General features: G+C 37.4%; 1 protein-coding gene across 1 annotated transcript; it reads left to right on the top strand.

Annotated features, from left to right (window-relative positions):
• Window positions 1–15,196: 15,196 nt before the first annotated feature.
• On the top strand, window positions 15,197–20,854 carry LOC124214332 (uncharacterized). Its single transcript, XM_046616594.2, has 5 exons — window positions 15,197–15,251; window positions 19,276–19,454; window positions 19,622–19,784; window positions 20,098–20,285; window positions 20,510–20,854. The coding sequence occupies exons 1-5, from the start codon at window positions 15,197–15,199 to the stop codon at window positions 20,852–20,854; spliced, it is 930 nt and encodes a 309-aa protein (XP_046472550.1).
• Window positions 20,855–27,528: the final 6,674 nt, after the last annotated feature.

The raw sequence follows: 27,528 nt of genomic DNA, 5'->3' as shown, positions 1-27,528 counted from the left end.
TCATTTCAGCCAGACAGAAATTCTTTTTACCGACGTAGCAAAGTTATTAGTTCATTTTTTAAACACCATTCTAGGTCAGCGCTTTTTTCACTTTATTTCCAAATACAGAACTTGTTTGTAAACAATTACTCCACGATTTTCTGTTTACTTTTTATCCTGTATAAAGAATCTAGTAGATAATCACATTTAAATACAAATTCTAATTTGTCAGTTCATGAGTTTTTTCAATATAACAGTGTTTGATGTCTTCGCTTTATAAAAAGGTATGTTTTATTATTATTTATATTGTTTCGGTCATCTTTTTGTGCTAACCTCAAAATAGTTCAATATATCTAGTTACTTTGTAAATATTTTTGTATTTTTATTCAAAATTTGCAACTGAAATATATCTGTATTCTGGTTTTTGACTGTTTTCCATGTTATTCTTTCGTAGATTCAAAATGTGCTCTAAACGACAATTGAGATCAACAAAACCATCTGGTTCTGGTGAATGGTTAATTGGTGAATACCATAAATAGTTCATAACCACTAAACTTCCTTCTCGTCGTGAAGTACTCAGCTTTTTCTTGTTCCAACATTGTGAAAATAAATTGACAATTGCTGATAGTTTGAAATTGACTACTCAAAAAATTCAACAGTGCTGGGAACCAACAGTAACCATCAAGGACTTTCATATCAAAGAAAAAATTAAAAAAATATTTGATACTTGGCAAAAGTTAAAGAAGAATCGTTTGAGGGATTCACAAGTCCAGCGTGAAAACGAAGACACGTTTCTAAATTTTTTAGACGACGTGTTTGAATGTACACTTCAAACAGAAAAAAACAATTTAACAACAAAACCTGTTCCACATTCTAAAAACAATTTGTTACTTAATAATTTAGAACCACCTGTACTATTGTCTCAAAAAAGTAATGCATCAGGTTGTAGTGTGTCATCGTACGAATTTTATCCTTCTCCGCCTAAAAAAAGAAAAATAAGTGAACCGCGTAGAAAAAATATTACAACTCCGGCATTATCAATCATGTTAGATCGAACAAAAACTTCACATCGTAGCGCAACATTTATCGTAGCTGCAACATCTGTAGCTTTTAAACAAGAATTATCAAAAGTTAGTGTCAGTAAAGACACCATCCGTCGTACACGCCAAAAACATCGAGCAAAGGCCTGTGAATTCATAAAAAAGTCATTTAAACCAAATACATGTCTCACTGTGCACTGGGACTCAAAATTAATGAGAACGTCAAACTCTTTCGAAGCTGAAGACAGATTAGCAGTATTAGTTACAGGAGAAGGCACATCGAAACTTTTGGCTGTTCCTTTAATCGATGGATCATCTGGTAGGAATCAAGCAACAGCTGTTTACAATTCACTTTTGCAGTGGGATATTGCTGATCAAGTTCGGTCTCTGTGCTTTGACACGACTGCAAGTAACAAAGGAGTACATGAAGGAGCTTGCGTTCATTTGAAAACAATGTTGGAGAAAAAACTGCTTCATTTCGCTTGTAGGCACCATATACGAGAACTGATTCTAACAGCAACATTTTCTTCACAATTAGAACCCGTCACGAGTGGTCCCCAAATAAAATTATTTGAGCGTTTCAAGAAAGAATGGCCAAATCTTGACAAAAAAAAACTAAATGTGGAAACATTCAAGATGAAAACGGAATTAAAGAATTTATCCTTGGTCAATTATAAACTCAACATGCAAGAGATGATTATAGGGAGTTATTAACTTTATCCCTGATTTATCTTGGTGAGTCTACTAATTTTCCAATAAATAAGCCTGGGGCATATCATCGAGCTAGGTGGATGTCCAAAATAATTTATTGTTTGAAAATATATCTTTTCCAGGGTCAGTTTAAACTTTCTAAAGTAGTCTTGAAAGAACTCGAAGAATTTAATGCATTTGTGATTAACATATATCTGAAAGCCTGGTTTCTTTGCCAAATTCCTACGATCGCCCCAAGAATCGATTTACAGTTACTTAAAGATCTGGTGCAATACAAAAAATAAATAAAAAATTAGGTTCTGCGGCATTAAAAAGTTTCTCAAGGCTTTTGTGGTATGTTAGTGACTATTTAATTGGATTGAGATTTTTTGATTCTGAAATTTCAATTTAAACAAAGATTAAAATGGTGTCTGCTTTAAAAACACAATCTGGACGGCAGCCGTTAAATCGTATTCAAATTGAAGAAAAAGAAATCGAAAATAAATAAATTCACCATTTCGTAAATCAAAATACACGATATTTTTTCGAAGCTTTAAGCTTGGGTGACGATTTCCTCGAAACATATCCTGCAACCTGGAATTCAAATCAGTCTTACTCAAGAAGTTTAAGTACGGTTCGTGCATTACATTTAGTTAATGATATTGCTGAGCGTGGTGTTTCAATGATGCAGGAGTATCTACAATTTGTAAAAAATGAAGATGAGCTGCAAAGAGTATATATATATATATATATATATATATATATATATATATATATATATATATATATATATATATATATATATATATTAGGGTGGCATATATATATTGTGACGTGGCGTTTCAGAGTCGCCCGTCACAAGGGTACACAACCGCTATTATTTTTAGTTTACGCGTCCTCAGCAGGGTACTCCAACCGAACTCGATACAAAATAGGCAATAACTACTTTTAACTAATTCTTTTTTGTAAATTCTTTATTTCGCGCTTCGGCGCAAGCTAATAAGGTACTCAGACGACAACGATCCCGACCAACAAGGGACCACTAGCTACCGTTTGCAGCTCTCGACGACTTCGCCTACTGACGGTCTCATCAGACTACACTGGCTACCTTGGTGCACCTTTATATACACCTGAGGTAGCGTCCACCCGAACCTTCCGTATCGCCTCGACTGCCGGTGAACAGGGAAATAAAAATCCTCCCGGCGGCCGAGGGCACCGTTTCTCGAAGAGGAACCAGCCGCCAGCTCTATCGGATGCCGTAAGGATGGCGTGAAGGGCAGACCGTAGCCTGCCATCCTCCGACTTACCGGCCTGGTGCCGGACCGACCCCAAACCACTACGTTCAGGGTGATAAAGCCATCGTTCCGAGGATCGACGCTGCCTTCCTATCGGCAGGGACCAATTGTGTGGGTCGTGGTCCACGGTTTGGCCAACCGTCTGACTGCACGACCTCAGGCACAGGCAGCTAGCTACTGTCTGTGCAAAAGCCGGTGGAGGTGAACAATGAGGCGTCACTCTCCACCCGGTAACTTTGACCGAGAGGCACCCTGTGTATGCCTCTGTCAAAGAAGTCCCCGATGATAGGCAGCCTGGACTGTAACCGAAGCAGCTACAAAATCGTACGAGTTGGTGTCAACGACGAAATCGCGAGCAGCACGTCACGCCACATCTAGCGGTAATTTTGGAAAACGTATGACCACGCAGTAACCAATATTCGCCACAGGGGGATGGCTTATTTGCGGTGGGGGTCAACTGACCAATCAAAGAAGAAGAATCACCTCACGACAACCGCGAGATCGGCGAGCTGAACTACGACCTGCTATTCTACGGTTGACCTGCTGAGAGACAGCTTTGCTTTCGCATTCTTCCGATTACTCTCCCGATTTAGGCTACCGATACCTTTCCTTCTATCGCTATCGTTCTATCGTTTATCCTACCGAAAACTTTATCCTTCTAAACTCTTTTCATTCTTTTTCCCTTCCCTCTCAGTTTTGCTAAAATAACGTATAATTTAAATTAGAGTCAGTTTGTGTGCCTGAAGTCAACCGCCAAGGTAAGGCTTCTGCCTTTGAATTGTACCGTTACGAAGTTGCTCATAATTTCTATTCTTTCTTATGGTATTTATCGACTTTGTGTGAATCATGGTCCACGGTTTAAAGTTGCAGTAAGCCGCCGTGTGACTGCATGATTTCAGTAATTTATTATCTTTGTATCTGAGCGACCTCGTAACTGCCGAATAATTATTTCTCTGTATTTATGATTTTTCTGATCATTTGTGAATCTCTATTAGCCTGCTTCTGTACTTGCTATCGTATTTTGAGCCCCATTGGCTTTATATTTCATTTCATACTTTTTTGTAATAGTAGTGTGCTTTATATTTTATTTCTGTTATTGCTTATTATATTTTTATTTATTTTTGTGCCTATTGTATCATATATCGAGTTCCTTGGAGTACAAGCGAGCGTAGAATCACCCCTAGATATTACCGCACTTTTTCTTTATTGCTATTGACAATTTTATACTATTTTTGCCTGTTATTTATTTCTCTGTATTTTGTTAAATTAAGTTCTGTGAATTATTCTTTTGTACTGCGGCGTATTTTAGTGTATTTCTTTATTTTGTAAACTCTCCGAAATTCTCACTCTCTCATAATTTTGTATTTTGGTATTCTCTCAAAAGTTATGTTTAGGAATTTACTATTTAATTCCTCAAGTACGTAATAATTATAAATTATCGAATCTACCGTTTATGAATGATTCTACCGAAGGCTATCTAGTCGATCGTTTGCCGACTTGGTAAATTTCTACTGAATGTCAATCTCTCATACTGGTTATCATTTATGGTAAATTTGTCGTATCATCTACCGAACTATCGTTACGTTGTTTTCTACGGATCGCAGTAAAGTTCTCTCGTTCTAATTGACAGAATAATAATTTTCGTAGCGTCATTTGCAACTTGGGTAAGATCACGTCGCCCAGTGACGTGTAGTTTTAAGTCAACTCTTGCATTATATCGCATCTCCCGACCTACGTCCATTTTTCTCTGTTAACTACCGTCTCTCGTTTTAAAGCTACCGTTTACTGCTATTCTACCGAAATTTTTGTGAACAACGATTATTTATTTTATTAACTACCGCTGTCGATACCATCTTATTTGCCTGTCTCACTCATGTAACCTTCTCGACAATATATGATCGATTGACCTGTTCATTTTCCCTTTTGACTGGAGTTTATTCTTTATTTTGTTATTTTCTTTAATTCTGGAATTACTGTTAGCTGCCTTGAATTCCGCCACTCTACCGGGCTGTACGCGATCGTACCTGTGCCTAGCCAGCCATACAACGGGTTCTCTATTTATCTCTTTTGTACGGTTTTGTGTTAATTTTATTGATTTGCATTATTGTTTGAAAATCGACGTTAACGCGTCTGGCGCCCAACGTACTTATTTTGTTATAGTTTGATATTGCGGATAAGTAGAGAATCGCGCCAAAGTGTCAACGGTAAGTCCTCATCCGAGGGTAACAGAATTTAGCGTTACAATATATATTGTAACGTGGCAGTTTTACTGCGCGTTCCACACGGCTCCCCGAACTCTAGACGGACCACAGACTTAGGGAGCACGCGAAGTAGACCGCGGCTTATTTCGAAAAAGAGCGCCAGGACAATAGTCACGCATCCGAGACTCTAAGAGGGGACCATCGCTGGTTTAGCGAATAAGACTTTTCAGGATTTTTGTTTATTTTTTTTTGGGTGGCGAGTAAATGCGGCTTCGGACAGGGGATCGGCAGCAAATTCGAACGATGTTACCGGATGGCAATCGCGGCGGATCGCAACGAAAGGAGGGCCTCGCACGAGGCTACGGAGAGAGCGTCAACGGAGAGCTCTGCCGCGAGGGAATCCAAGGCGGACGAGATTCCCGTTGGTGGCCGGCGAGCCGTAGCCCCCCCCCCTCCGTCGCCCAACTGACGACAGGTGCCCTCGCGAAGTCATCACCCCGCCACTGTCAAGCTACGGGGTACACGAGACTGGTCAGCCAATCAACACCCCGCGACAGCGGAATCCAACGATAGCGATACGCTAGATTGTAAGAATTGCGTAACGAGAACCCCAATGCGAGCGGGAAAATTTTGACTAGGGTTGACGCCTATGTTCGGGGCATGTTCGAATTGCGGCTCCGATTTGCAGGACCCGGCACTTGAGTCCTGGCGACAGTTGAGGTAGTTGCGTGGCGAGAAACTTTAAATTAAACAGAAAAAAAAGCAAAGATAGTGTGCGATTGTTATGGCGGAGACGGACGTCGGAGGATTTTTGGTGTGGCTGAGGAGCGGTAAGCGCTTATAATTCTTTGCGGGCATATTTCGAGCGCCAGTTAAATTGGCACACCGATAAACGGTCGGCCCACGCAATGTTAGAGTTAGAGTAGCGCTCGAAATCTGTTTGCCGATCTCCTTGAGGATGACCGTAGCCTGAGTTTTCGCGATAACGCGAAGAGTCACGGTTTCGCGTGGGGAACAATTTCGGAGTGAAATTGAGTGCGGCCAAATTCCGCTGCACAGGGTCTCGTCGAGTCTGCGTACGTAAAAAGGGTGGTGAACTTAGAGGGAATAGAGACTACGACTTGAGCTCGGATGCGTCGTAATACGCTATACACTCGCGCGATTAGAAAAGCGTTCTAGAGTGATTAATTTGGTCGCGATTAGCGCGTCGAGGCACGTCCTTTTTGATTTAGTTTATGAATTATTGTGCATCAACAAAGTGGCGACTAGCGCCCGTAGAAATAAGATACCAGCTAGATTTAATCAGAACTGCGATTAGCGCGTCGAGTACGATCTAGATTACGTTTTTGTTTAGCAGTTTATAATTAAGTGACGATTAGCGTCGTAGTTGAGGCCGATCGCGGGCAGCGCGTCGAGTCCGATTTTGTTTTTGGTTTTTGCGAGTTAAGGTATTGTTAAGACGGCGACTAGCGCAAGAAGGCCGTAGAGGTCTCCTGGATTTATTCATTTTTTTTTATTTTTTTTATTTGGTTTGTTTCTCCCTTTCTTATTTCTTTTGGATTAAATTTAACCCGTTGTATTTGAAATCGCGAAGGACGACTTGCGCAGTCGTATGATTATTTTTATTTTTAATTTTTTTTTTGTACCATCGCTAACGAGAAATATATTGGAATTTTTTTTTGTGATTTGGCCAAACCACGCATTGGCTTACTTGTGTGACATCTCTCTCTACCCAAAATTTACCCCTCCCCTCTCCGCGGTACTGAGCTATCGAGTATATGGTCGCGATATTTCGCATTACCGATTTCGAGGCGTGTTAATCACGCCAGGCGCCCAACAAATCTCGCGGTATTGTTTTAGGTCCAGGGTACATCGGGGACGCCGATTTATTGTGTACGAGGTAAGTTCTCGGTCATTTTTCTCCGAGTGATCGAGGTGCAGAAAAATCCACGTCACAATATATATATACATATATTAGGGTGGCATATATATATATACATTTTCTTCTAAGAGCACGCGAGGATTGATCAGCCGACACATGATTGCGAGAGAGATAGCTGAAATTTTTCTCATTCGGGTTGCCAAATAACGAAACGGAAAAAAAAAAATAGAAAAAAATCTACACACTCTTGGAATTGTTTTTTTTTCATTCTTTTTTCTCTTCTCGGTTATCAAAAACACAAAAAAGAAAGCGGGATTAAGTAAGAATATCAAATAAAAAAAAATGTAAGGAAAAAAAAAGTCGGTCCACTCTCACTTTCATTTATTTTCTCTCTTCTGAGTTACCCGTAATAAAAAAGGGGCGGGGTCAAGTAAAAAAAAGAGGCGCCAAAAACGGGGAACAAATCGATTCACTCTCGGTATTTTATTGGTTCAATTATTCGTTCTCTTCTAAAAGAAAAAAAAATAAATAAAAAACAAAATAAAAAAATAAAAAGCGACCCAGGATCGAACCCGTGTCCCGCCATACTCCATCCTCATGCAGTATCCACTCAGCTGCGCTACAGCTACGTCCGTGTACGCGCGTTTGCTCGATATGTTTACGGAGCTTGCTCGGAATCCGCTGATGATTCTTTGGAAGATTCAGTTCGAGAAAAAAATAATTTCCCAAACCACTTGCCCATTGCATATTTTGCATAAATGTTATCGAGCTGGCTTCGTATATTTTTACATAGACTGCGTGTACAAATATTCGAGAACACCAGGCGTCACATATTTTCATATCAATAAAAAAATAGTATTTATTAAAAAAAAAAAAAAAGTATTCGGGCTGGGAATCGTTAATTATTTTGGTTCAGCGTCCGCTAATTGAATCCAAAATTTATCAAATCTGGAGATACTTTTATTCACTGACATTCATAATTGAAACAAGAAAAATCTCAATTCTTGCATTCCTGGAAACACCTGTGCGAGCGGGGCCAAGGATGCGATTGGCAACCACTTGCTCGAGCGACCGAGTATATCTATATACCGGGACAATCTCTTGAAACTATACATATAACGCGCATGCGTCAAATAATTTTATCTCATTGGTCGGTGAAATCGTGCCGCGGTGATGTTTTCTTCTGCTGAGCAAGGCGCCAACGTACACAAAATGAAACAAAAGCTGTAATTCTCTCGCGCGTAAAGCCGTGGATTAAGGTTATGCTGCTGTTTATTTTTACGTAGCGTGAATTGTCTAAGAAGAATAGTATCGTTCAGCAATACCGTGGTTGATTTCGGAAGATATTCAACCGATGCAATAAAGAATTTAACGGAAAAGCAAATATCAAATGATACAGAAATTCGGTGTTATTTATTGAAAGAAGAAATCTGAAATTCAACGTGAAATGTCATTAACAAGTGGGAGTCTGGACAAACAGAGGTGAGTAAGTAAAAACAATGTTTATTGTGAACAGATTCTTTATTTACATAAAATTAAAAATAAATGAATGGTTGAGACCCAGTAGAAGGTATTTCCAGAGTAGATTCGTTACGGTGCAGTGCTCCAGAAGTCAGTAATTAGTGCCGATGAACATGAAATAAATAAAAGAAATGAGTAACCAGGAATAAAGAAATTATTCATCTTAAACACGAAGCTTAGGAGGACAAAGAGTAGCAATTAACAGAAAACGTACCCGACGCAATACTCACAGAAACCCTCGCCGAGATCATGGATTAGTTGACAAAGTTTTTGCAGCTCCATTGTACAACAATCAATGTTCCGTTAACAAAGAGGGTTCACCAGATATCCAAGATTAAAAAGAGAAAAAGAACAACAGTTAATATTACAGTGTAAATCATGCTATTAATGAAAAATTAGGAAACAAAACAATAACTTACAAGACAATCGTCCGAAAACACTGGGAGACCAATCTCCACTCTTCTGATCACCCCTCGTCTGGCCATTGGTTGCCTTTCAAAAAGTGCTCGAAATACCCTCCAGCAGCTGCAGCTGTTGGATATGATATCCGGAGACAGGTTCTGCAGAATGTCCAAGATCCTAGCTTGCAGTGCGGCAAGGTCTTCAATCCTACCTTGGGCATACAGAACATTTTTCAAATGGCCCCACAAGCCGTAGTCCAAGGGAGCGAGATCAGGTGAACGGGCTGGCCACTCGACCTCCGGGCTTGCCCTGCCAATCCAGCGTCCAGGGAATTGTTGGTCGAGGTAATCACGCACCGCACGTGTGAAGTGCGGTGGGGCTCCATCCTGCTGAAACCAAACAGGTTCGCCCTAAACACAGAAAATGATACGTTACTTGTAGTAAGCGTAAAATTATTCATTTGAAAATCATACGCACTCTGCTAATAATAACGCCAGCTCTACATGATAAAATACACTCACGATTTCTTCTTCAATCAGCCTAAGAGCCGGTACAATCCCCTCTCTCAGCAACCAGAGATACTTCTCGCCGTTGAGGTTTCCATCAATAAAAAATGGCCCAATCAGCCGATTGCCAATCGCGCCAAGCCAGACGTTGAGCTTCAACGGGTACTGCGTGCCCGCCTGAATGAACAGGCGAGGGTTGTTTCGACACCAGGCTCTGGTGTTCTGCCTGTTCGGTTTCCCGACAAGTATCACCGTACTTTCATCTGAGAAACAAATGCAACTCAACTAGCCCTTGTCTGCGTTCAGACGTTCCATCAACTCTTGGCTGAAGCGAAGACGACTATCGTTATCACCAGCCAAGAGTTCTTGATGGACTTGAAACTTGTACGATCTGTACTTAGCTTCACGCAATACTCTTCTGACCGACGCGTTAGATATTTCCAAGTCCTGGGCGATGCGGCTGATAGGCTTGAATAGATCCTCTTCGACGGTCAAGCAGATGTCCAGCTTGGTATCCCAGCTCAGCTGACGGTTTGGTTGAGAGATTTTCCTGGTCCTCTCGTCGACACTACCGGATTTTTCAAATTTTAGAACCAGATTCCTGATGGTCGCTAACGAGGGTGTCGGTCGATCCGGGTGTGTGACGGCGAAATGGGCCTGATTTTCCCGGTAAGACAGGCCCTGGTAATGATGCTTGACTAACTCCACCTTTTCCTGCACAGAAAACTTGTAATTAGGCATTTTTTCATCTAATGAACACGATGAAAAAATTCACAAAAAGATCGAGGTAGTTGCCAGACACGTGGTTGAAGTTGCGCGATCTTTTTGCAAAGTGGTCAATTTACGCGGGCGGGGTTGTTTATATTCGCGGGTGGGAAAGTTACGAAACTCTGAAGAAAGATGATTGTATTGGCTGATACCAGTCGCGATCGTTGCCCTCATCCAATCAAATTCTGGTATCACCAGAATCGTGGTTTTCGCGCCCTCCCAGTGTCGCCGGTATGCACAGAATTAGGATACGAACTATCTGGTTAAATACCACGTGGTGATCTGTCTCTGACTTTCAATTCTAGAAATCGATGTCCCTCTTCATCATTACGTAGGAAAACAAGGAAATAGTTTCGCGATGTGATCGGCGATGTTTATTCACCTCGTATTCAGCGGTTCAGGTGAACGAATTTCAGTAACCTCGCGATCATACCGTGATATTCGCGATCATATTGTGTATTTGCTAATCGAAGAATTTTGTTGATTTCGAAAAAATATGGACTATGAAAAAACTCCACAATACAAATTCAATACACTGAGAGAAATGAAGTTCAGAATTCTGGTACCTAATGCTAAATTCTATCGACATACCCTTTACGCATATGACTTCGTACAAAAAAAATAGAGAATAATGATTTTAGTATGGCAATATTTATAAATGACATAAATCGCTAGTCACGTTTGGCATCACATAATGTAACACTCGGAAGGTGTACCATTCTTTGCACTGCTTGAAACCTAATCTAGTATGGTAGAAAATACTAACAAGTCGAATAGTAACTGATGTTTTACGCATTAATTAGTTTTGCTACTGATTGTGGCATATTTTCCATTAGCAATCATAATTTTCAAAACTCGGAATCCCATTATGTGCTCCTTTATGACACGTATCAGATTCTATGCTGGTATAGGTACGATTCTGGTATACATGGCGAGAGGTAACCGATAGTGAATAGTATATTTGGCCAGTGTGAAGCACTGATTACGATACTGTATGGCAATCCTTGACTATCTTCTTAGATTGCGTGATACATGTATAAGGCCATTTTAATGCCCAAGTGATACAAGCATTGTTAATCGTCACTAGGCGTCTGCTACAACGCTGCATGGCAATTTCTGCTGTTCGCAGGGTAGTAATTAGTACTAAAGTAGCGAACCAGTCTAGTCAATAAGCACCTTTTTTACGATTTTCAATTACAGTTCTCCTAAAAATATGGTTGAGGTGTCATTCGATTCAGAATCGCATCAAGTAACTTTTTGAGAAAATTCAAGATCCGCAACAAAAAATTACAAAGGTTGTAAGCAATTGAGTAACAAAAAAGGGTTTTTGTTTTTCGTGAATATCACGAAAACTATTGCAGATATCGCAAATGTAAACAAAAATTCATAAGGAGCAAGTAATTTCCTACAGGAAAGTCTAAACTTCCGGAACTCTACCACCAATATTTATAATTTTAATCTGGAGGTAAAAATAGCGCTGAAAACGGACGGTGTGATGACCGTGCGCTCGGCACGATTCGCTCATATTTACAACAAAAAATCTTTTAACCCATTAAATATGAATATGCAGGGACGAAAAAAATTCAGGTACCATTTAGACACATGAATGAACAATAATCCGTAAAAAAACAATTTTCCGTGATTTTTCAATTAATCATGCTCTTGTTAATCAAGTCGTTTTTATAATTTGTGAATCAACATAAAAACCCCTGTCATATTCCAACTAAGACCAGAAAATTTTTTTAACTTTTGGAATTCTTTCTTCAAAGGGTTTGAAGGAGATCCCCATTTGTAAACTTTTTCAATTTCGATTTTTCATGTTTTAATCAAAAATTTAAAGAATGAAAATTTTTAAAAATCAAACAGAGCTACCAAAAAACTTTTTTTCAAAATGTTTCGATTATTTCAGTTTCTAATCATTGAAAAATATACAAAAATAATTAAAATTTTTTTTTACTTTGATTCTTTAAAATATTGTTATAAACAAGTGCATTGTTTATGAGATTATCGAAAATTTGTTTTTGACGAATAGATAGTCGATAAAAGCAATGATTTTTAGGAAAAAAATCCTTTCATAAAACTAATTCCCTATAATTTTAAAACGCATTTTTTAACTAACACCTTTTTTTCGTCGCTGAAAATTAATGCTAAGAAACCATTATTTCTTTAAAAATCATTATTATCAGTGCTCTTTCATATTCTGACAAAAAACGATTTCTTGTCCATATCCTTATTGTTCATTTAATAAACAATCTGTTATAAACAAATGAACATCCGTACTATATTTTTCTTCATGTACTACCAAAAAACACGAAAACAACCCTGCACAACTTTTTGATGAAAATACTTTTTTCCCATTTTTTACATCATTTCAAATATTCTCATGTCCTCGAGGTAGCCATTTTTTTCAAGCTAACCATAACTTTCAGATACCAAGTATTAAATGAAGTATAGTGAGTATTCAAAAAGTTTACAAATGGGGATCTCCTTCAGGTTCTTAGTTTGAAAATGACAGGAGTTTTTATGTTGATTCACAAATTATAGAAACGACTTGATTAACAAGAGCATGATTAATTGAAAAATTGGGGAAAATTATTTTTTTAAGGATCAGTGTTCATTTATATGTCTAAATGGTACCTGAATTTTTTCGTTCCTGCATATTCATACTTAATGGGTTGAAAGATTTTTTGTTGTAAATATGAACGAATCGTGCCGAGCGCACGGTCGTCACATCATCCGTTTTCAGCCCTATTTTTACCTCCAGATTAAAATTATAAATATTGGTGGTAGAATTCCGGGAGTTGGGATTTTCCCGTAGGAAAGGGCATAGCCGGATAAGCAGGTCGAATCGGCCCCCGCTGAATTTTTTGTCGGTACTTCAGGGATCAATTTGGACCCAAATGAAAATAATTCAGTGAAAATTTCAGCTATTAATCTTAAACGGTTTCCGAGTAATTGAAAAAAAACCTATTTTTTAGGATTTATTTTTTTTTTAATAGTAAAATTAAAAATTTTTTTTTGCTGGTTTTTTTTTAAATACTTACGAGTAAAAGCTGTGAAAAAAATTTTTTTTTATGATTTCTAGACTAATAGCCGATTTTTAAACTAAAAAACAAAATTACAATTATTTTTTTTTATGCCTATTTTAAAACATGCAATCACCAAATTTGGACAGAATACGTCTTTTATACCCCTCTGTACTCAGGAATTTTTTCGATTTTTTTGGTTTGGTGCAACGTCATGAAAAAAATTAAAAACCAATTTTTTGTTAATGATTTTATATTTCAACTGCTTAGAACACTACTTACAACTAATTATAAAATGTATTTATTTATAAAAATATTCATCAAAAACGTAAGTGGTCATCAAAATATTTGTTAATATTTTCGTCAATCTTCATCACTGTCTTCATTAATAACTACACAGCGCCCGGTATTATTGAAAATGCGACTTAAAAGGATCATACCAGCTTTCTCAAGCAGTGTCATACTTAGCTGAGATGATGGACAAAGATAATAATATAAGCCTTCAGTACGTAAGATCGGCTGAAAACATTCTTAGATTTCAAGTAAGATCTCGGCATATTAATGCAAAAACATATCGCTGCTTCATTAAGTATCATCGTGGCAAAAATGGAGTTAACGGAATTTCTCGATATTGCTGTGATTGTGCCAACGGTCGGCGTACAGTTGGTTGTTGTTCGCATGTAGCAGCTATTATTTATTACCTATCACATGCTAGATATTTATCGAGAATTGTAAGACCGGCAGAGATTTTAAGTCGCATTTTCAATAATACCGGGCGCTGTGTAGTTATTAATGAAGACAGTGATGAAGATTGACGAAAATATTAACAAATGTTTTGATGACCACTTACGTTTTTGATGAATATTTTTATGAATAAATACATTTTATAATTAGTTGTAAGTAGTGTTCTAAGCAGTTGAAATATAAATAATTAACAAAAAATTGGTTTTTAATTTTTTTCATGACGTTGCACCAAACCAAAAAAATTGAAAAAATTCCTGAGTACAGAGGGGTATAAAAGACGTATTCTGTCAAAATTTGGTGATTGCATGTTTTAAAATAGGCATAAAAAAAATAATTGTAATTTTGTTTTTTAGTTTAAAAATCGGCTATTAGTCTAGAAATCATAAAAAAAAAATTTTTTCACAGCTTTCACTCGTAAGTATTTAAAAAAAAATCAGCAAAACAAAATTTTTAATTTTACTATTAAAAAAAAAATAAATACTCAAAAATAGGTTTTTTTTCAATTACTCGGAAACCGTTTAAGATTAATAGCTGAAATTTTCACTGAATTATTTTCATTTGGGTCCAAATTGATCCCTGAAGTACCGACAAAAAATTCAGCGGGGGCCGATTCGACCTGCTTATCCGGCTATGCCCTTTCCTGCTCTTTATGAATCTTTTTTTATATTTGCGATATCTGAAATAGTTTTCGTGATATTCGCGAAAAACGAAAACCCTTTTTTGTTACTTAATTCTTTATACCATTTGTAATTTTTTGTTGCGGATCTTGAATTTTCTAAAAAAGTACCTAGACGCGATTCCGATTCGAATGACACCTCAACCATATTTTTAGAAAAACTGTAACTGAAAGTCGTAAAAAAAGGTGCTTGTTGACTAGACTAAACGTTGTCAATCGAATGTGGCTCGCGTTGCCACGCTATTGGTCGAATCAAGCTAACGCGCGACGTCTTTTTTCCCGGACGAAAAGCGTCTGCTGCTGAGCTGTATGGCGATTCTTCCCATTCATATGGGTACTAATTGCTAAGCGAATAGTATCGCGTGCCAAATAAAAGGCTAGCAGTGCCAGTTCGATTTCATTCTCTAACGGTCGAAATACAAGTATTTCTCATTCTTGTGGGAACAGTGTGAAGAAGAGCATCAAAATGGATCACTTGTTAGCTGAGTGGGGCTTGGAACACATCGTATCCCTTCTCAAAGGTGAGTACAGCACTGTTATTATTTTATCATCAATTATCAAGGTACGCAAGTGCTTAATTTCGTATTTCCTTTTTCGAATACGATCCGCAGTTCCTAGTTTAAAATTTATAGTTTAAAAGTTTTTTTTTTTCTTATTCACCGTACACCTCGAACACAACATTCATTATATTTCCACAAGCATATTAACTCACTAATTCGTGCAGCTATCTTGAATCCCTAATAGACGTACCATTATTCATATGTGCACCCTAATAGGATATACAAGTCTCATATACCTATGTATACGTATATATGCAGTTCTATTAGAGTAGGATCTATAGATCTCTTCACTTTGCTGTACACATATTATAGGTACAAACACAAAGCTGTGCCAATTTCTTTGTTAGTATATTCAATTGAGCTTTCCACGGGTAAGTTTGTAAAATAATGTATACATATGTACATTTTCAGTATAGTAAAACATGTGCATTTATATTATCGTATGCTGCGCGAAAAATATACAATGTACAATACAATTATACAAAATAATCGTCCGATTTTTTCTTAACTATCGATTTTTTCCAGTATGAATCGTAAAATTCACTGATTGTATATTTTTCGTATATTTGTATATACATAGCTCATTCGCGGAATGTAATGAATATTGGTGTTTCCAGTTTGCTGGCCTCTTTGCATGTTGATTCTTTTGCCTCTGTTTGTTATGTGAATACTTTGCGAATACTATTTGATCGACGTATAGTTTTCATACATTGTCTTGAAATTACACTTTTGTTTTCATATTTATCAGTCATTATCTGCATGATTTTGTCAATTTCTTATTTACTTTCAATTGCTTGTGTTATTTTCCAATTCAGCTGCGGGAATATCCCTATCCGATTTCCCGACCCTAAAATTCGACGACCTCAAACACGTTTTAACGAATGTCAACGATTTCGTATACTTCTTCGAAAAACTAGAAGGGTGGCGTAAGATTAATTCAGAACCGCAGGTACTACTAATCCTCCTTATCCTCTCATACTTTTATACGCTACTCCTTACTGTCGTTGCTGAGTTATCCTATAAATAGGTGATTTTATCATTTCATACGTCTATATACTTAGGTATAATTGTAAAAAATATAAAAACGCACTGAATGTTCATTGCATGTGAGGTGGCATATCCATCGTCGTAATATTTGCATACGTCATGCTGTACGAATAATTGATGTTCCACAGAATAAGATAATGTACTTAATTGAAGGTGCATTTATTTGAGTGTGTTATTCATATTATTGTCAGATTAACCAGAGGGTGGCAAAGTGGAGCGCTGGAAGCCTTCCATCCTTTCATTTTGAAAATTGTTCGTTAACCGACTCAATAATAGACCCGCAGAATTTTGATACACTGCCAGGTACACGAGTCATGCTCATATTTTTATATATATGATACACTGTGATTCAGAATTCGCGACGAACGTTTCACAATGTCAATCCTTGAAGTTGAAAATGATGAAATGAAGAAATTGAAACGGAATTTTGGATCTTAATTTTGATGAGGATTGGAAAAAAATTGAGAAAAATTATTATGATTGGTACTGTTTTTTTTTTTCAATTAAAAAAATAGTCGCCTTTCAGAGGAATTGTTTTTTTTTTATCTCAATTTTGACAACAAGTGAGCCTGTGAAAGATTCGTCAAGAATTCGGAATCACCCTGTTTAGTTGAGATAGATAGCTGCAGATCCACATTATTTTTCGGGTTGATTTCGAGATACTTGATATTGTTTTTTTTTTCTATGTAGACTCAAGCGAGTTAATATGTACAGGGCTAGAGCCCACTATTGTAATGCAGGAAAATATTGCAACGAATGCAGTACCCAATTCTGAAGGTCTAGAGTTATCGCAAAAGACTACCAGTAAATCTTCCACTCTTCTGGAACTAAAATCAGTTGAACAGCGTGAAAAACAAATACCCTGTACAAGCGGCACAATAAGTATCGCAGCTACTGATTCGGCACAATCGACGTCAAATTCCGACCCGGTCAAAAGATTGGTATGTTTTCACAGACCTTATCAAAAATATCCAATTAGGTATTGTTATGAGCTGGGTCGGCTGAAGACCAAACCACTCGATACGTATAACGCTTAGTTGAGACTAAATTTTCCGGATATATTATTTGAATTTGTTGACACCGTTCCCCCCTTAATTAAACTGGCTTTGATGTAAAAATGGTCACTTACCTTTGTTGTTAGCAGTTGATTTTCGGGCTCTGTGGGGCGGCTCTGCGTGCTCGGCGAGGAGGTATACGGTATTAAATGACTGGTTTACACTCGATATGGGTTTAATTACAATTATACGTTTATTCGATAAAAATGAGGTTAGTTATGTACTATGGTAGAAAGGAAGTTTGTGTTTGAGTAAAATAACGCGGAGTTCGCTCAGCGCTTGACGTGATTGGATTTTGTAATAAAAAACTGAGAGAAAGACTTCTTCTTAAAAGCTGACTGACTACTTGATCGACTACCGTTTGACTACTCATTGACTACTCTCTTTTAAAAGATTCGGGTGGTCTTGTCTGAACTACTTCCTGATTGGTTACCAGTATCCTTAAGGGATGCTGGACCAATCAGGAGGGCCTGATAAAATTTTGAGTTTTTCTATTCGTCAAGACTACCCCCGCCCATCAGGTACGGTGTAGCATGAGAATTTATCATTAACTATCCCGCCTTTACCACACGTGCGGGTAGGAATTTCCGTTTTATGTTTGTATATAATAAAGATATCCTTATTTTAATGTTCGGGCCAATATTGCCCAAACAGACACTTGAGATAGACCCATACGGATCTATCCGTTGCACGTGTTCATTTCCAGAAGTTATAAAAAGGTGATAAAGAGAGCCGTATGCATGCAATGCATACGGAGACACAAAAATAAAAGTAAAAGATAAAAATATAAAATATAAATGTATTAAATTAAGAGGTAATAAAAAAGATAAAACTAGTGGGTAGGGGCAGAGGAGATCGAGGATGTAACAGTATCTACAATTGCAGAATAATGTTCACCTTTCTAAAGGGAGACGCTGGACGCTTTATATTTATCAATCAATATTCCCCTTATATAACGTTATGGTATTTACCTCGAATATGCCGAAATTATTACGTCCTACGGAATCGATATTCGTACAACAATTGTACGCCGTTCATAGATGGTTTTAAATTTAATTTTGGAATTGTTACAGTCTGCTTTACATACCAATTTTTATAGGATCTACAAACATTATTGCAAAAGGACAGCGATGGAAAAGCTATTTTAATGGTGTACCGTAAAACAGGATATTTAACATCACGCCTTCGAAATCTCTTGGTTCAAAAAATAATTAAATGCAAACAAGACGAAGCCTTTGAAGATATTTCTATTGGTGAAGTACTTCCTGAGTTCAGGTACATTGAATTGTTAACCACGGTATATTTTTTAATTCGGGTGTCATTGCAATGTAGGTATATGGGGTAGTCCACCACTCCTGAAACGAATTCTTGTATACCGATTCTCCTATAGATTGAGCAGTCTAAAATGTGCATTACTCTAGATTTCTTGTATGGCATTTTGCGGAGATGAGGGATTTTCACGTGTTTATACAGGCTACATGACGTACGAAAAGACTGATCTGGGCAAATCCATATAAATACAATTCTATATTGACAGAATTACAACAGATGAATTTAAAAGCTGGGCAAAAGAAATCCACGAAGTTTTTCCTACTGAATCAATAGCAACGTATTAGATCCCTTATGCAAAAGTACAAGGACAGCGTATCTGTGCATCCGGAAAGCTCTGGGAACATTTCCACTACACCAAAACTTTATTGCATAAGAGTGGCCTGTTACGCAATAAGCGCAAACATAAATACACGAAGCCGGAAGTAAACGTCGAAGAAACATGCGAAATTACAGGTGCTTTGATTTAAATAATGATTAATTTTTTGCACCATTACTGACATAATTTTTCTGGGTGAGTGATACGTCTAGATGTATTTTATGAATTGTTGTAGATGAGGATAATGATAAACTTAGCTGGCTGAAAACTTATATTGAACCGTGGGGTCACGTGGTGGAATATTGGGACAGAACTTATCACATCAGAAGGCGCAATTTAATCAAAGATAATACATCCGTTGCGGATTATATAAAAACGTACCGCTGCTTGCGGCAAGAGCTGGGAGCTGAATTGGTATGGATCAATGGGAAAGCCAAAACGTTAATCCGATCTATATCTATTATATTACGCGAAGATCTATATATATATATACACCTATATTTTATCTATATATATATATATATATATATATATATATGAACTGCACACATAACAACTATAAATATCGAATGAATTTTCAGATACATCGTGATTTTGAAAAACTTTATCCTGGAAAAAGTGATTCGCTGCTCAACAGATGGGATGCTATTCGCACACGGCTTTCTGAATTATTACAGGGTCCCCGCAAACCGAAAGGTTTGGATAACGAACTGCTGGTTAATAAACTGAAAACGTTGAGTCCTGGTAAGTAATGTATCTAAATGGTACGTGGACAGTAAAATTAGTCAAGTGTGGAATTAAAAGTCTGTATAGAATCACTATACGATGCAGGTGTATACACATACATAGGTATAATAAGCGGGGAATTTCACTTCAAATCGTCGAAGAAATGACTTGGTATGTCTCTTATATCGATTCACACTCTTTTTTACATGAAATATATAATATAAAACCATTAGATACGTATTTTGGTGTTCGTCTGAATTTTCTTTTTCAATTTGGAAGGTCGATTTAGCGTGGAATTCGCCAAATAGCATATTATTAGAAATATTTGCAGAGAATCAAGATGCCCTGATATTATACCTTCTACCAACATTGGTTAAAGCGACACAAATTAAATACCAGCCAGTGACCAAGAAACGAAAAATCGCGGATTCAGAAAGCAGTTGCAACAGCGTAGGAAAAGGACGAAACAAAAAACCGTCAACCTTGGAGTCACAGGAAGCATTTGTTTTACATGTCTATGTAAGTATATTGCTGCGCACGAAAGGGTACATTCCAACGTCATGGCACAAGCATTTGTGACGTTTACCGGGACATGGAATGTTACTGAATTTACACACGAGTGCTTCTTATGAATTTGGCTATAATGTGTGTGTAACTCACAAATTTGAGGCAGTTGATTTTTACATGTCATTTATAACTAATGATTACTTTGATTATTAATTTTCATTTATAACGGGTTACAGAATGCTGCGTCCGTGGAGCCGGCAATAGCTAATAAAAAGGCACAGCTACTACAGCAAGGACTAACGGCGCAACCCCACATAGTGCTTGTCGGACCGCTGGATAATATTCAAGCCAGCTATGTAGTGGTAGATGATGTCAGGTACACGACGACGTCTCCGCTGAGGGCACTAGATCTTACCTTTAAAACATTTTACGCTACCGATTGCCAGTATCCAATCCATGCGTTTCACATTTGGCTCTTCATTCAGAAGGTAGCATATGACATCACAAACACGGGTGACAAATTTGGTACCAATATAAATACCCTCATTGGAGAAGTGCTCTCTTATAATCAAGCCCTCTAGATTAACATACCGTAATGTCGTGCTTTGTGTGCCAGTGTATATTTCCTAGTAACTCCGAACTACTTCGGCACATAAGACTTTCACATCCAGCGTCCACTGTATTTAGATGTAACGAAGATTCTTGTCGGCGTGGTTTTTCTTTATTTAATTCATTCCGTAAACACAGACATAGAACACATTTTTGGGCAAGTACGCCTTCCTCGTCTTTAACAGTGCCCAATAACTTTCCTTCAGTCAGTAGCCTAGAAGGTACGATCGATCAATATAACGATTCAAATTCCACATCAAAGATTGATTCAAAAAATTTCGACTTCCAGTCACAGTGTGCGTCGAACGAATTAGGTGATGATAGTATTGCGGAGGTATTGCATGCGTTAGACAATTCAGACTGTTCATCCAGAACGTCTGATGATGAAGAACCCGATTTGATAGTACCTTCAAATTCTGTCACTCCTAGTATATCTACGGACACACTCACAGAGAAATTATGTAAATATTTAATGGAACAAGCAAGTCATTTCGTAAGCAAGTTATACAATTTGTCCGATTTACCAAGAAAGAGAGTACAGTTCATAGTAGAGGAAGTCACCAACCTAGCCAATGGAAGTGCTGCATATGTGGTACGAGACCATGTACTAAGTCGTTTGAAAGCTCTGAATGAAAATCCTGAAAATTTATCCGAAATAACTGCTTTGTTCGATAAACTCGCAAATCCATTCAAAAATTTCGAAACTGAGTACTTTCGTTTCAAATACTTTATTTCATCTGGAAACTTAATTCTACCGGAACAAGTTCTACTTGGTCAAAGAAATGAATATAGAGAAGAGAACGGTGTACAAAAATTGATACATATTCCTGTCACTGCCGAGTTCGTACCCATTCGCCAAGTATTCAAAAAGTTTTTTGAGATGCCAAACGTGTTTCGGGACACGATGAATTACCTTCAACGTCTTCACGAAAATTCGGACATAATTTCAAATTTTGTGCAAGGCTCATTTTGGAAAGAGAAAATGTCAGCATTTGAAAATAAAATTGTTTTACCTCTGTTCTTATACTTTGATGATTATGAAAATAACAATCCTCTCGGGAGCCATGCTGGAATAGGAAAGTGTGGTGCTGTGTATCTGAGTATACCTTGTTTGCCAGCTGAATATCAATCGAAACTTGAAAATATTTTCTTATTCATTCTATTCAATACCATTGACAGAAAAGTGTTCAAAAACAAAATAATTTTTTCTCGAGCTATTGATGAACTTAAATTTCTTAGAGCACAGGGTATAACGGTGTCTACTCCAATTGGAAATATACACATGTACTTTGAATTGGCATTAATATTAGGTGACAATCTTGGTATGCATGGGATGTTGGGCTTCGTGGAGTGCTTCCGAGCGAACTTTCCGTGTAGGTTTTGTTTGGTTCATAGAGATCAAATCAACAGCACTTTTGATGAACGATCCTGCGCCTTGCGAGATATTTGTAATTATGACTATGGTTTGACATTAAATGATGTAAGTCGTACAGGAATCGTGGAGGAATGTGTTTTTCACGAACTAGGTAATTTTCATTCAACTCGCAACAGATCTGTAGATCCAATGCATGATCTTGGTGAAGGTATATGTCCACGTGACGTTTCAAAGGTATTACATTACTTCGTATGTGTTGTCAAATTATTTACCTTGGAAGAACTCAATTCGAGAATTAATGGATTCCATTATAGTTTTCACGACAAATCAAACAAACCACCTGAAATCACTCTCGCACGTTTGAAGAGCGGTTCTTTGTCGATGAGTTCTTCAGAAATGTTCATCTTTGTTCGAAATTTACCACTTATTATCGGTGATTTAGTTCCGGAAGGAAATATACACTGGCAAATAATCATACAATTAAAAGCCATAATTGAAATTATTTTGAGCAAAGCACACCAACCGACAACACATGATTATTTGGAAACATTGATCACTGAATATTTGACACTAGTTTCCGAATTGTTTCCGAATTCTCTGACACCAAAACACCACTTCCTACTTCATTACCCTCGGATTAATGCTCAAATGGGTCCATTATGGAAACTGGCTTCAATGCGGTACGAAAGTAAGCATAGAGAGGGAAAAATCACATCTCACGTTTCGATCAGTCGGGTTAATGTTTGTAGAACCATAGCTATTAAACATCAACTTCAACTAAATCATCGGTTAATGAATTATGTTCCCTACGCTGAATATGCCCATGGCCTGACGCGGAATGTCCTTTTGACCAAGTTACCTAACTATGCAGATTTTTGTCCCGCATTGCCATTAAATATCAGTCAAGATGTGAATGTTACCGAATGGATAGAATTTTCAGGCCAACGGTTAAAGACTAATTCGGTATTAGTGAGCGCTTCCAAAACTGGTCCGAAATTTTTTATTATTAAAACTATTTTCCTGGAAAAAGAAAATCAAGTTGTTCTGGTGGCTAAAACTTTAGAACAATGCTTTTTCGATGTACATTATCAAGCCTATAAGGTTATACCTACAGATGAAGATTCATGGTGTTGTACTACATGGTCACAGTTTCGGTATGCATTTCGAATATCGCATATAGTTGCGACAAATAACAGCAGTTCCTATGTTATAAAGAACTGGTATTAGTTTTTAAAAATAGTATAAGTATTGCAAACACGTACCTGCATAGTATATACACATACGAGTATACAGCTTGTTCAATAGATAATGGTTCTATTTTGGACGCATCGGACTTTTTTGTAAATAAACCATACGCCAAAAAAATTGTATTTTGATCTCTGCCTTCACTTCCTCAAATTTATATAAGAGAAAATATAACATTCTTAAGCATATGTTAATACAAGTTTTGTTTTTGTCTACAACGATAACGCTTGCGATTGGAAACACGTCAAGAAATAAATTTTCTAACTAAATATTTGCTGATATATGTTTCAATTGAAACTTCTGATAATTATGGAATATACATCGATCGAATATTTGTTTAGACTTGGATGACTAAATTTTGGATAATATGAATAGTGAAAAATGGTAATTACTAGACCGATTAATAATATCTATTCGAAGAATATCAATCATCACTCTACGTATATGAGGAACTACTCCACATACATATAGCAAATCTTACTATCACCAGAAATGTGTTGTCTCATATATTATTGACGTAGATATTGCCATGCAACGTAAAGTATAGTCACAAGGTGTGGGTACGAATAGTTCACCATTGGAAGGCAATTGCTGCAAGTGAGAGACGTATTAAGTCACATACTTATATACTGTGTAGTGACATACACTACTGCGAAGTTTATCCTATCAAACCAGTGAATGATGCTAATCAAATATGTTACCATTCCTTCACAGTTCTACATCTCGGTGAAGTACGCATTGTACACTTTCAGATACTCATTCAAGTGATGTCTGATGTCTTGCAATGCATCGTTTGCCATACATATAAGGACAATCCGCTAAAAACCTTGATGGAAATATGGCTGCGCGTGTATGTCATATGTTGCCAGAATATTTATGTGTCCCTCAACTGCTATACAAATTTGGGTAATGAAAACCTAGATTTCGGGCTTACAATACCCGAAAATCGAACTCAATTTCTCTCAGTGTAAATGGTATTCACAAAAGCAATACGTCAAACGATATATAACGATCAGTAATTTGTGATTGTAATTTTCGAGCATTAAGCCAGGTTATGTCTGGTGGCAATGCGTCTCATTAACGTTTTGTGTTTTGTGAATTTTATTGGAAATTAGTTGTATTCAAAAATATCAAAAGATCCTGTTTGATAATAATAGCTTCTAATATTTTCAGGTACGAAATAATTCATTGTCAAAGCGGGACTAAATTTGTCAGGCATCGAAGCATGTAAGTAAATTTCCAATTACGTGATCTTTGACAATGACAATATTTTAACATGGATTCAATGATAAAATTCGTTTTTTTTTCAGCAGGCTCGAAGTTTAAACTTTAATTAACAAGAGGAAAATTATGCCTTATCTGATGGTCAAAACGTTTAGGTGGCAAGGATCCTGGTTTCTCGAGCGGTGCAATCATTAGAACCATTGAACCAGGTTGTTTCGTCAGACATCAGGTGCCGGAGTGAATTTTGTCAGGCCATCGCCACCTTCTTAACATCAGTTGAGGCACAATTGAAGAGCGGAACATACTACAGATCATAATGGCTGAATATCCCATCATTTTACTTTGATCGAGCCAATAGCGATAAGTTTGTTACTTAACCGTTGCTGCCAATTCATTCTACCGAGGAATCGATCTGTGCACCATTGTAATTTAGGCATTATTATTGACCAGCATTGTTTTTCAAACTTTATACCATTTGATTTGGTATCTTATTTTAAAGCTTACTTTTGCTCTCTTTGGCATTGAATTCAGATAAATAGTTTTTCAAGTCCTCAATTAGATTGTAGGGTTGAATTTTACTGGGCAAACTGAATCAATCTAAATCTAGAACTGTTGAATAAGTTTAGTTGAAAATGTCTTTAAATTTAATTTTAGTTGACGGTGTCATCTGGCTAGCTAGTTGCACGATAACTTGAAACCAAATTCAATTCTACACTCTTTATAGGGTCCGACGCTAAGACTGAAAGCTTGTGAATCTCCATGTAACGCAATTATTTCTGAATTTCATGTTAGCATTATCTGGAGCAAGAAAAATCCCATTTTGAGATTGAAAATGGAACCTGAAACACAGAGTTATTCAGTAGCACGAATTGAAAACCAAGAATTTTATAATGGTTTCTGCAACAAAGGGACTCTTTCCAAATATCCTTGTTAGAAGGTGATGTTCGGAGGACTAAGAACAAGATATTGTATCGGATTACATTATTTGGAAAAAAATCTTCATAAACTTGGTTAAAAATTAGATATTCATTTATTTTGATAGAACAAGGGACACAATCTTGAATCCGATAAGTCAAGATCCTCGTAATAATGTTCTGACATTACTATAAAACATGATTGTCCTTGAAGCTAATTGTGACATTGAGGCGCATTTTGAGAAACTTGATTTTCAACTTGTGTCACAGGATGTGATTTACGTTCCTGAGTTCTACGCTTTCGATTAGATTTTCTATGTTTCGAACCGCACTAACATGAAATACAGAAATCATTTTAATAAATCTAATATTACTTGAATTTTCAATTTGAGTATTAGGTTCTCTTCGTTTATTTAATCGAACATCATTGAAAATTTGCGAAATAAATTCTGATAATCATTCGGAAATTTTAAATAATAGTAGCAATAATTTGTTAATCGGAAAAAATACATTGGCTATCGACTATTCGTAAATTTTGTTGAACTATTTTGAAGAAAAAAAAGATTCACAGTTCCGTTACAGATAGTGAGATATTTAAATTTCTTGAACGCTCGGTTTAATGTCTCATTTTCGAAAGTGATACAATTCAATATTACCCCCTGAAATCACAAAAAAGTGAGAAAGTTGCTTAGTTGCTTGAAAGTGGCGATGATCTTTGTACGTCTGACAAATTGAATGGGCAGACAACAGTGAATATCAGAGATGTAATTATTTTGGCCGTATCACCTGTTGATAGATAAAAGTTCCATTGTTATTTCTAATGTACGAAATAATAAAAATGATTAAATAAAGTGTTCGCACCTACCTGCTGCGGTTCTTCCAAGCACCCAACATTTAAATAGATTTCTCATTTTAGTCGAATAAAGCCAATTTTCAAAGAGCATTAGCATCAACTTTCCGAGTCAGTGCCTCGACTGTTTGAGATTCTAACCTCAAAAATTCGTATAAACTACGCCGCCGCCAGAAACAGAGTTTGACAGCTGAAACTCGGAGTGGCCAGCCTGCCCGAGCAGCCGATAAAACTCGCGCATGCGCATTATATGTATAGTTTCAAGAGATTGTCCCGGTATACACGATTGTGGGCCACCTTCGGTGCGTGGCCGCCTAGGTGTCACGTCGACGCTCCAATCTAGCTGGTATCACGAAAAGCCAAGCGTTGGAGATCTCCCTACTCATCTCTGGCTCAACCGCCGCGTTTCAATAACACCACCCCAAATACGCTCGCCTCATACGAGGTTATGCGAAAATAGAATTAAAAATTTGCAGGAACGCGTAATGAAGATTCGGAAGCCTTCTTAACGCAAACAGAGGAGGGTAGAATCTTATTTAATTTACGCGATACTGACATCCTTAACAGTCTCCCGTTTTTTCTTTCTGGAGTAGCTTTGTACTGGTTCCGAAGCAAACGACCCCAATGGCACAGTTTCTCCGATTTCGAACACGCTTGGCGTTATAGATTCGGTGATCCAAATTCACAGTTTACATTGCGTGAAGAGATCCGTAAACGTACGCAGGGCGAAAACGAGCCAGTCGCCGATTACCTCACATATATGCGTGCGTATTTCAATCGATTAAATCCCAGATTCTCCCACGACGAGGAGATGGACTATGTCTATCGAAACCTGCTACCGCGTTTTGAAGTGTTAATAAAACGGAGAGATCTTGAAGATCTCGATGATTTAGAGGATACCGCCCGACAATCGGAGATGGGTTTTGCGGCAAATAATAAATATCAATTACCACCGACTCCCGAAAACTCACTGCTACCGGAACTAGCATATCGCGGAACTCGCGCTAACTCCCGTCGATCGCGATCCGCGTTGGCCAA

This window comes from Neodiprion pinetum, chromosome 3 (genome assembly GCF_021155775.2).
Source record: "Neodiprion pinetum isolate iyNeoPine1 chromosome 3, iyNeoPine1.2, whole genome shotgun sequence".
NCBI classification, from domain to species: domain Eukaryota; kingdom Metazoa; phylum Arthropoda; class Insecta; order Hymenoptera; family Diprionidae; genus Neodiprion; species Neodiprion pinetum.
The sequence above is the reverse complement of the archived record's forward strand: the minus strand, read 5'-3'. Positions and strand labels throughout refer to the sequence as shown.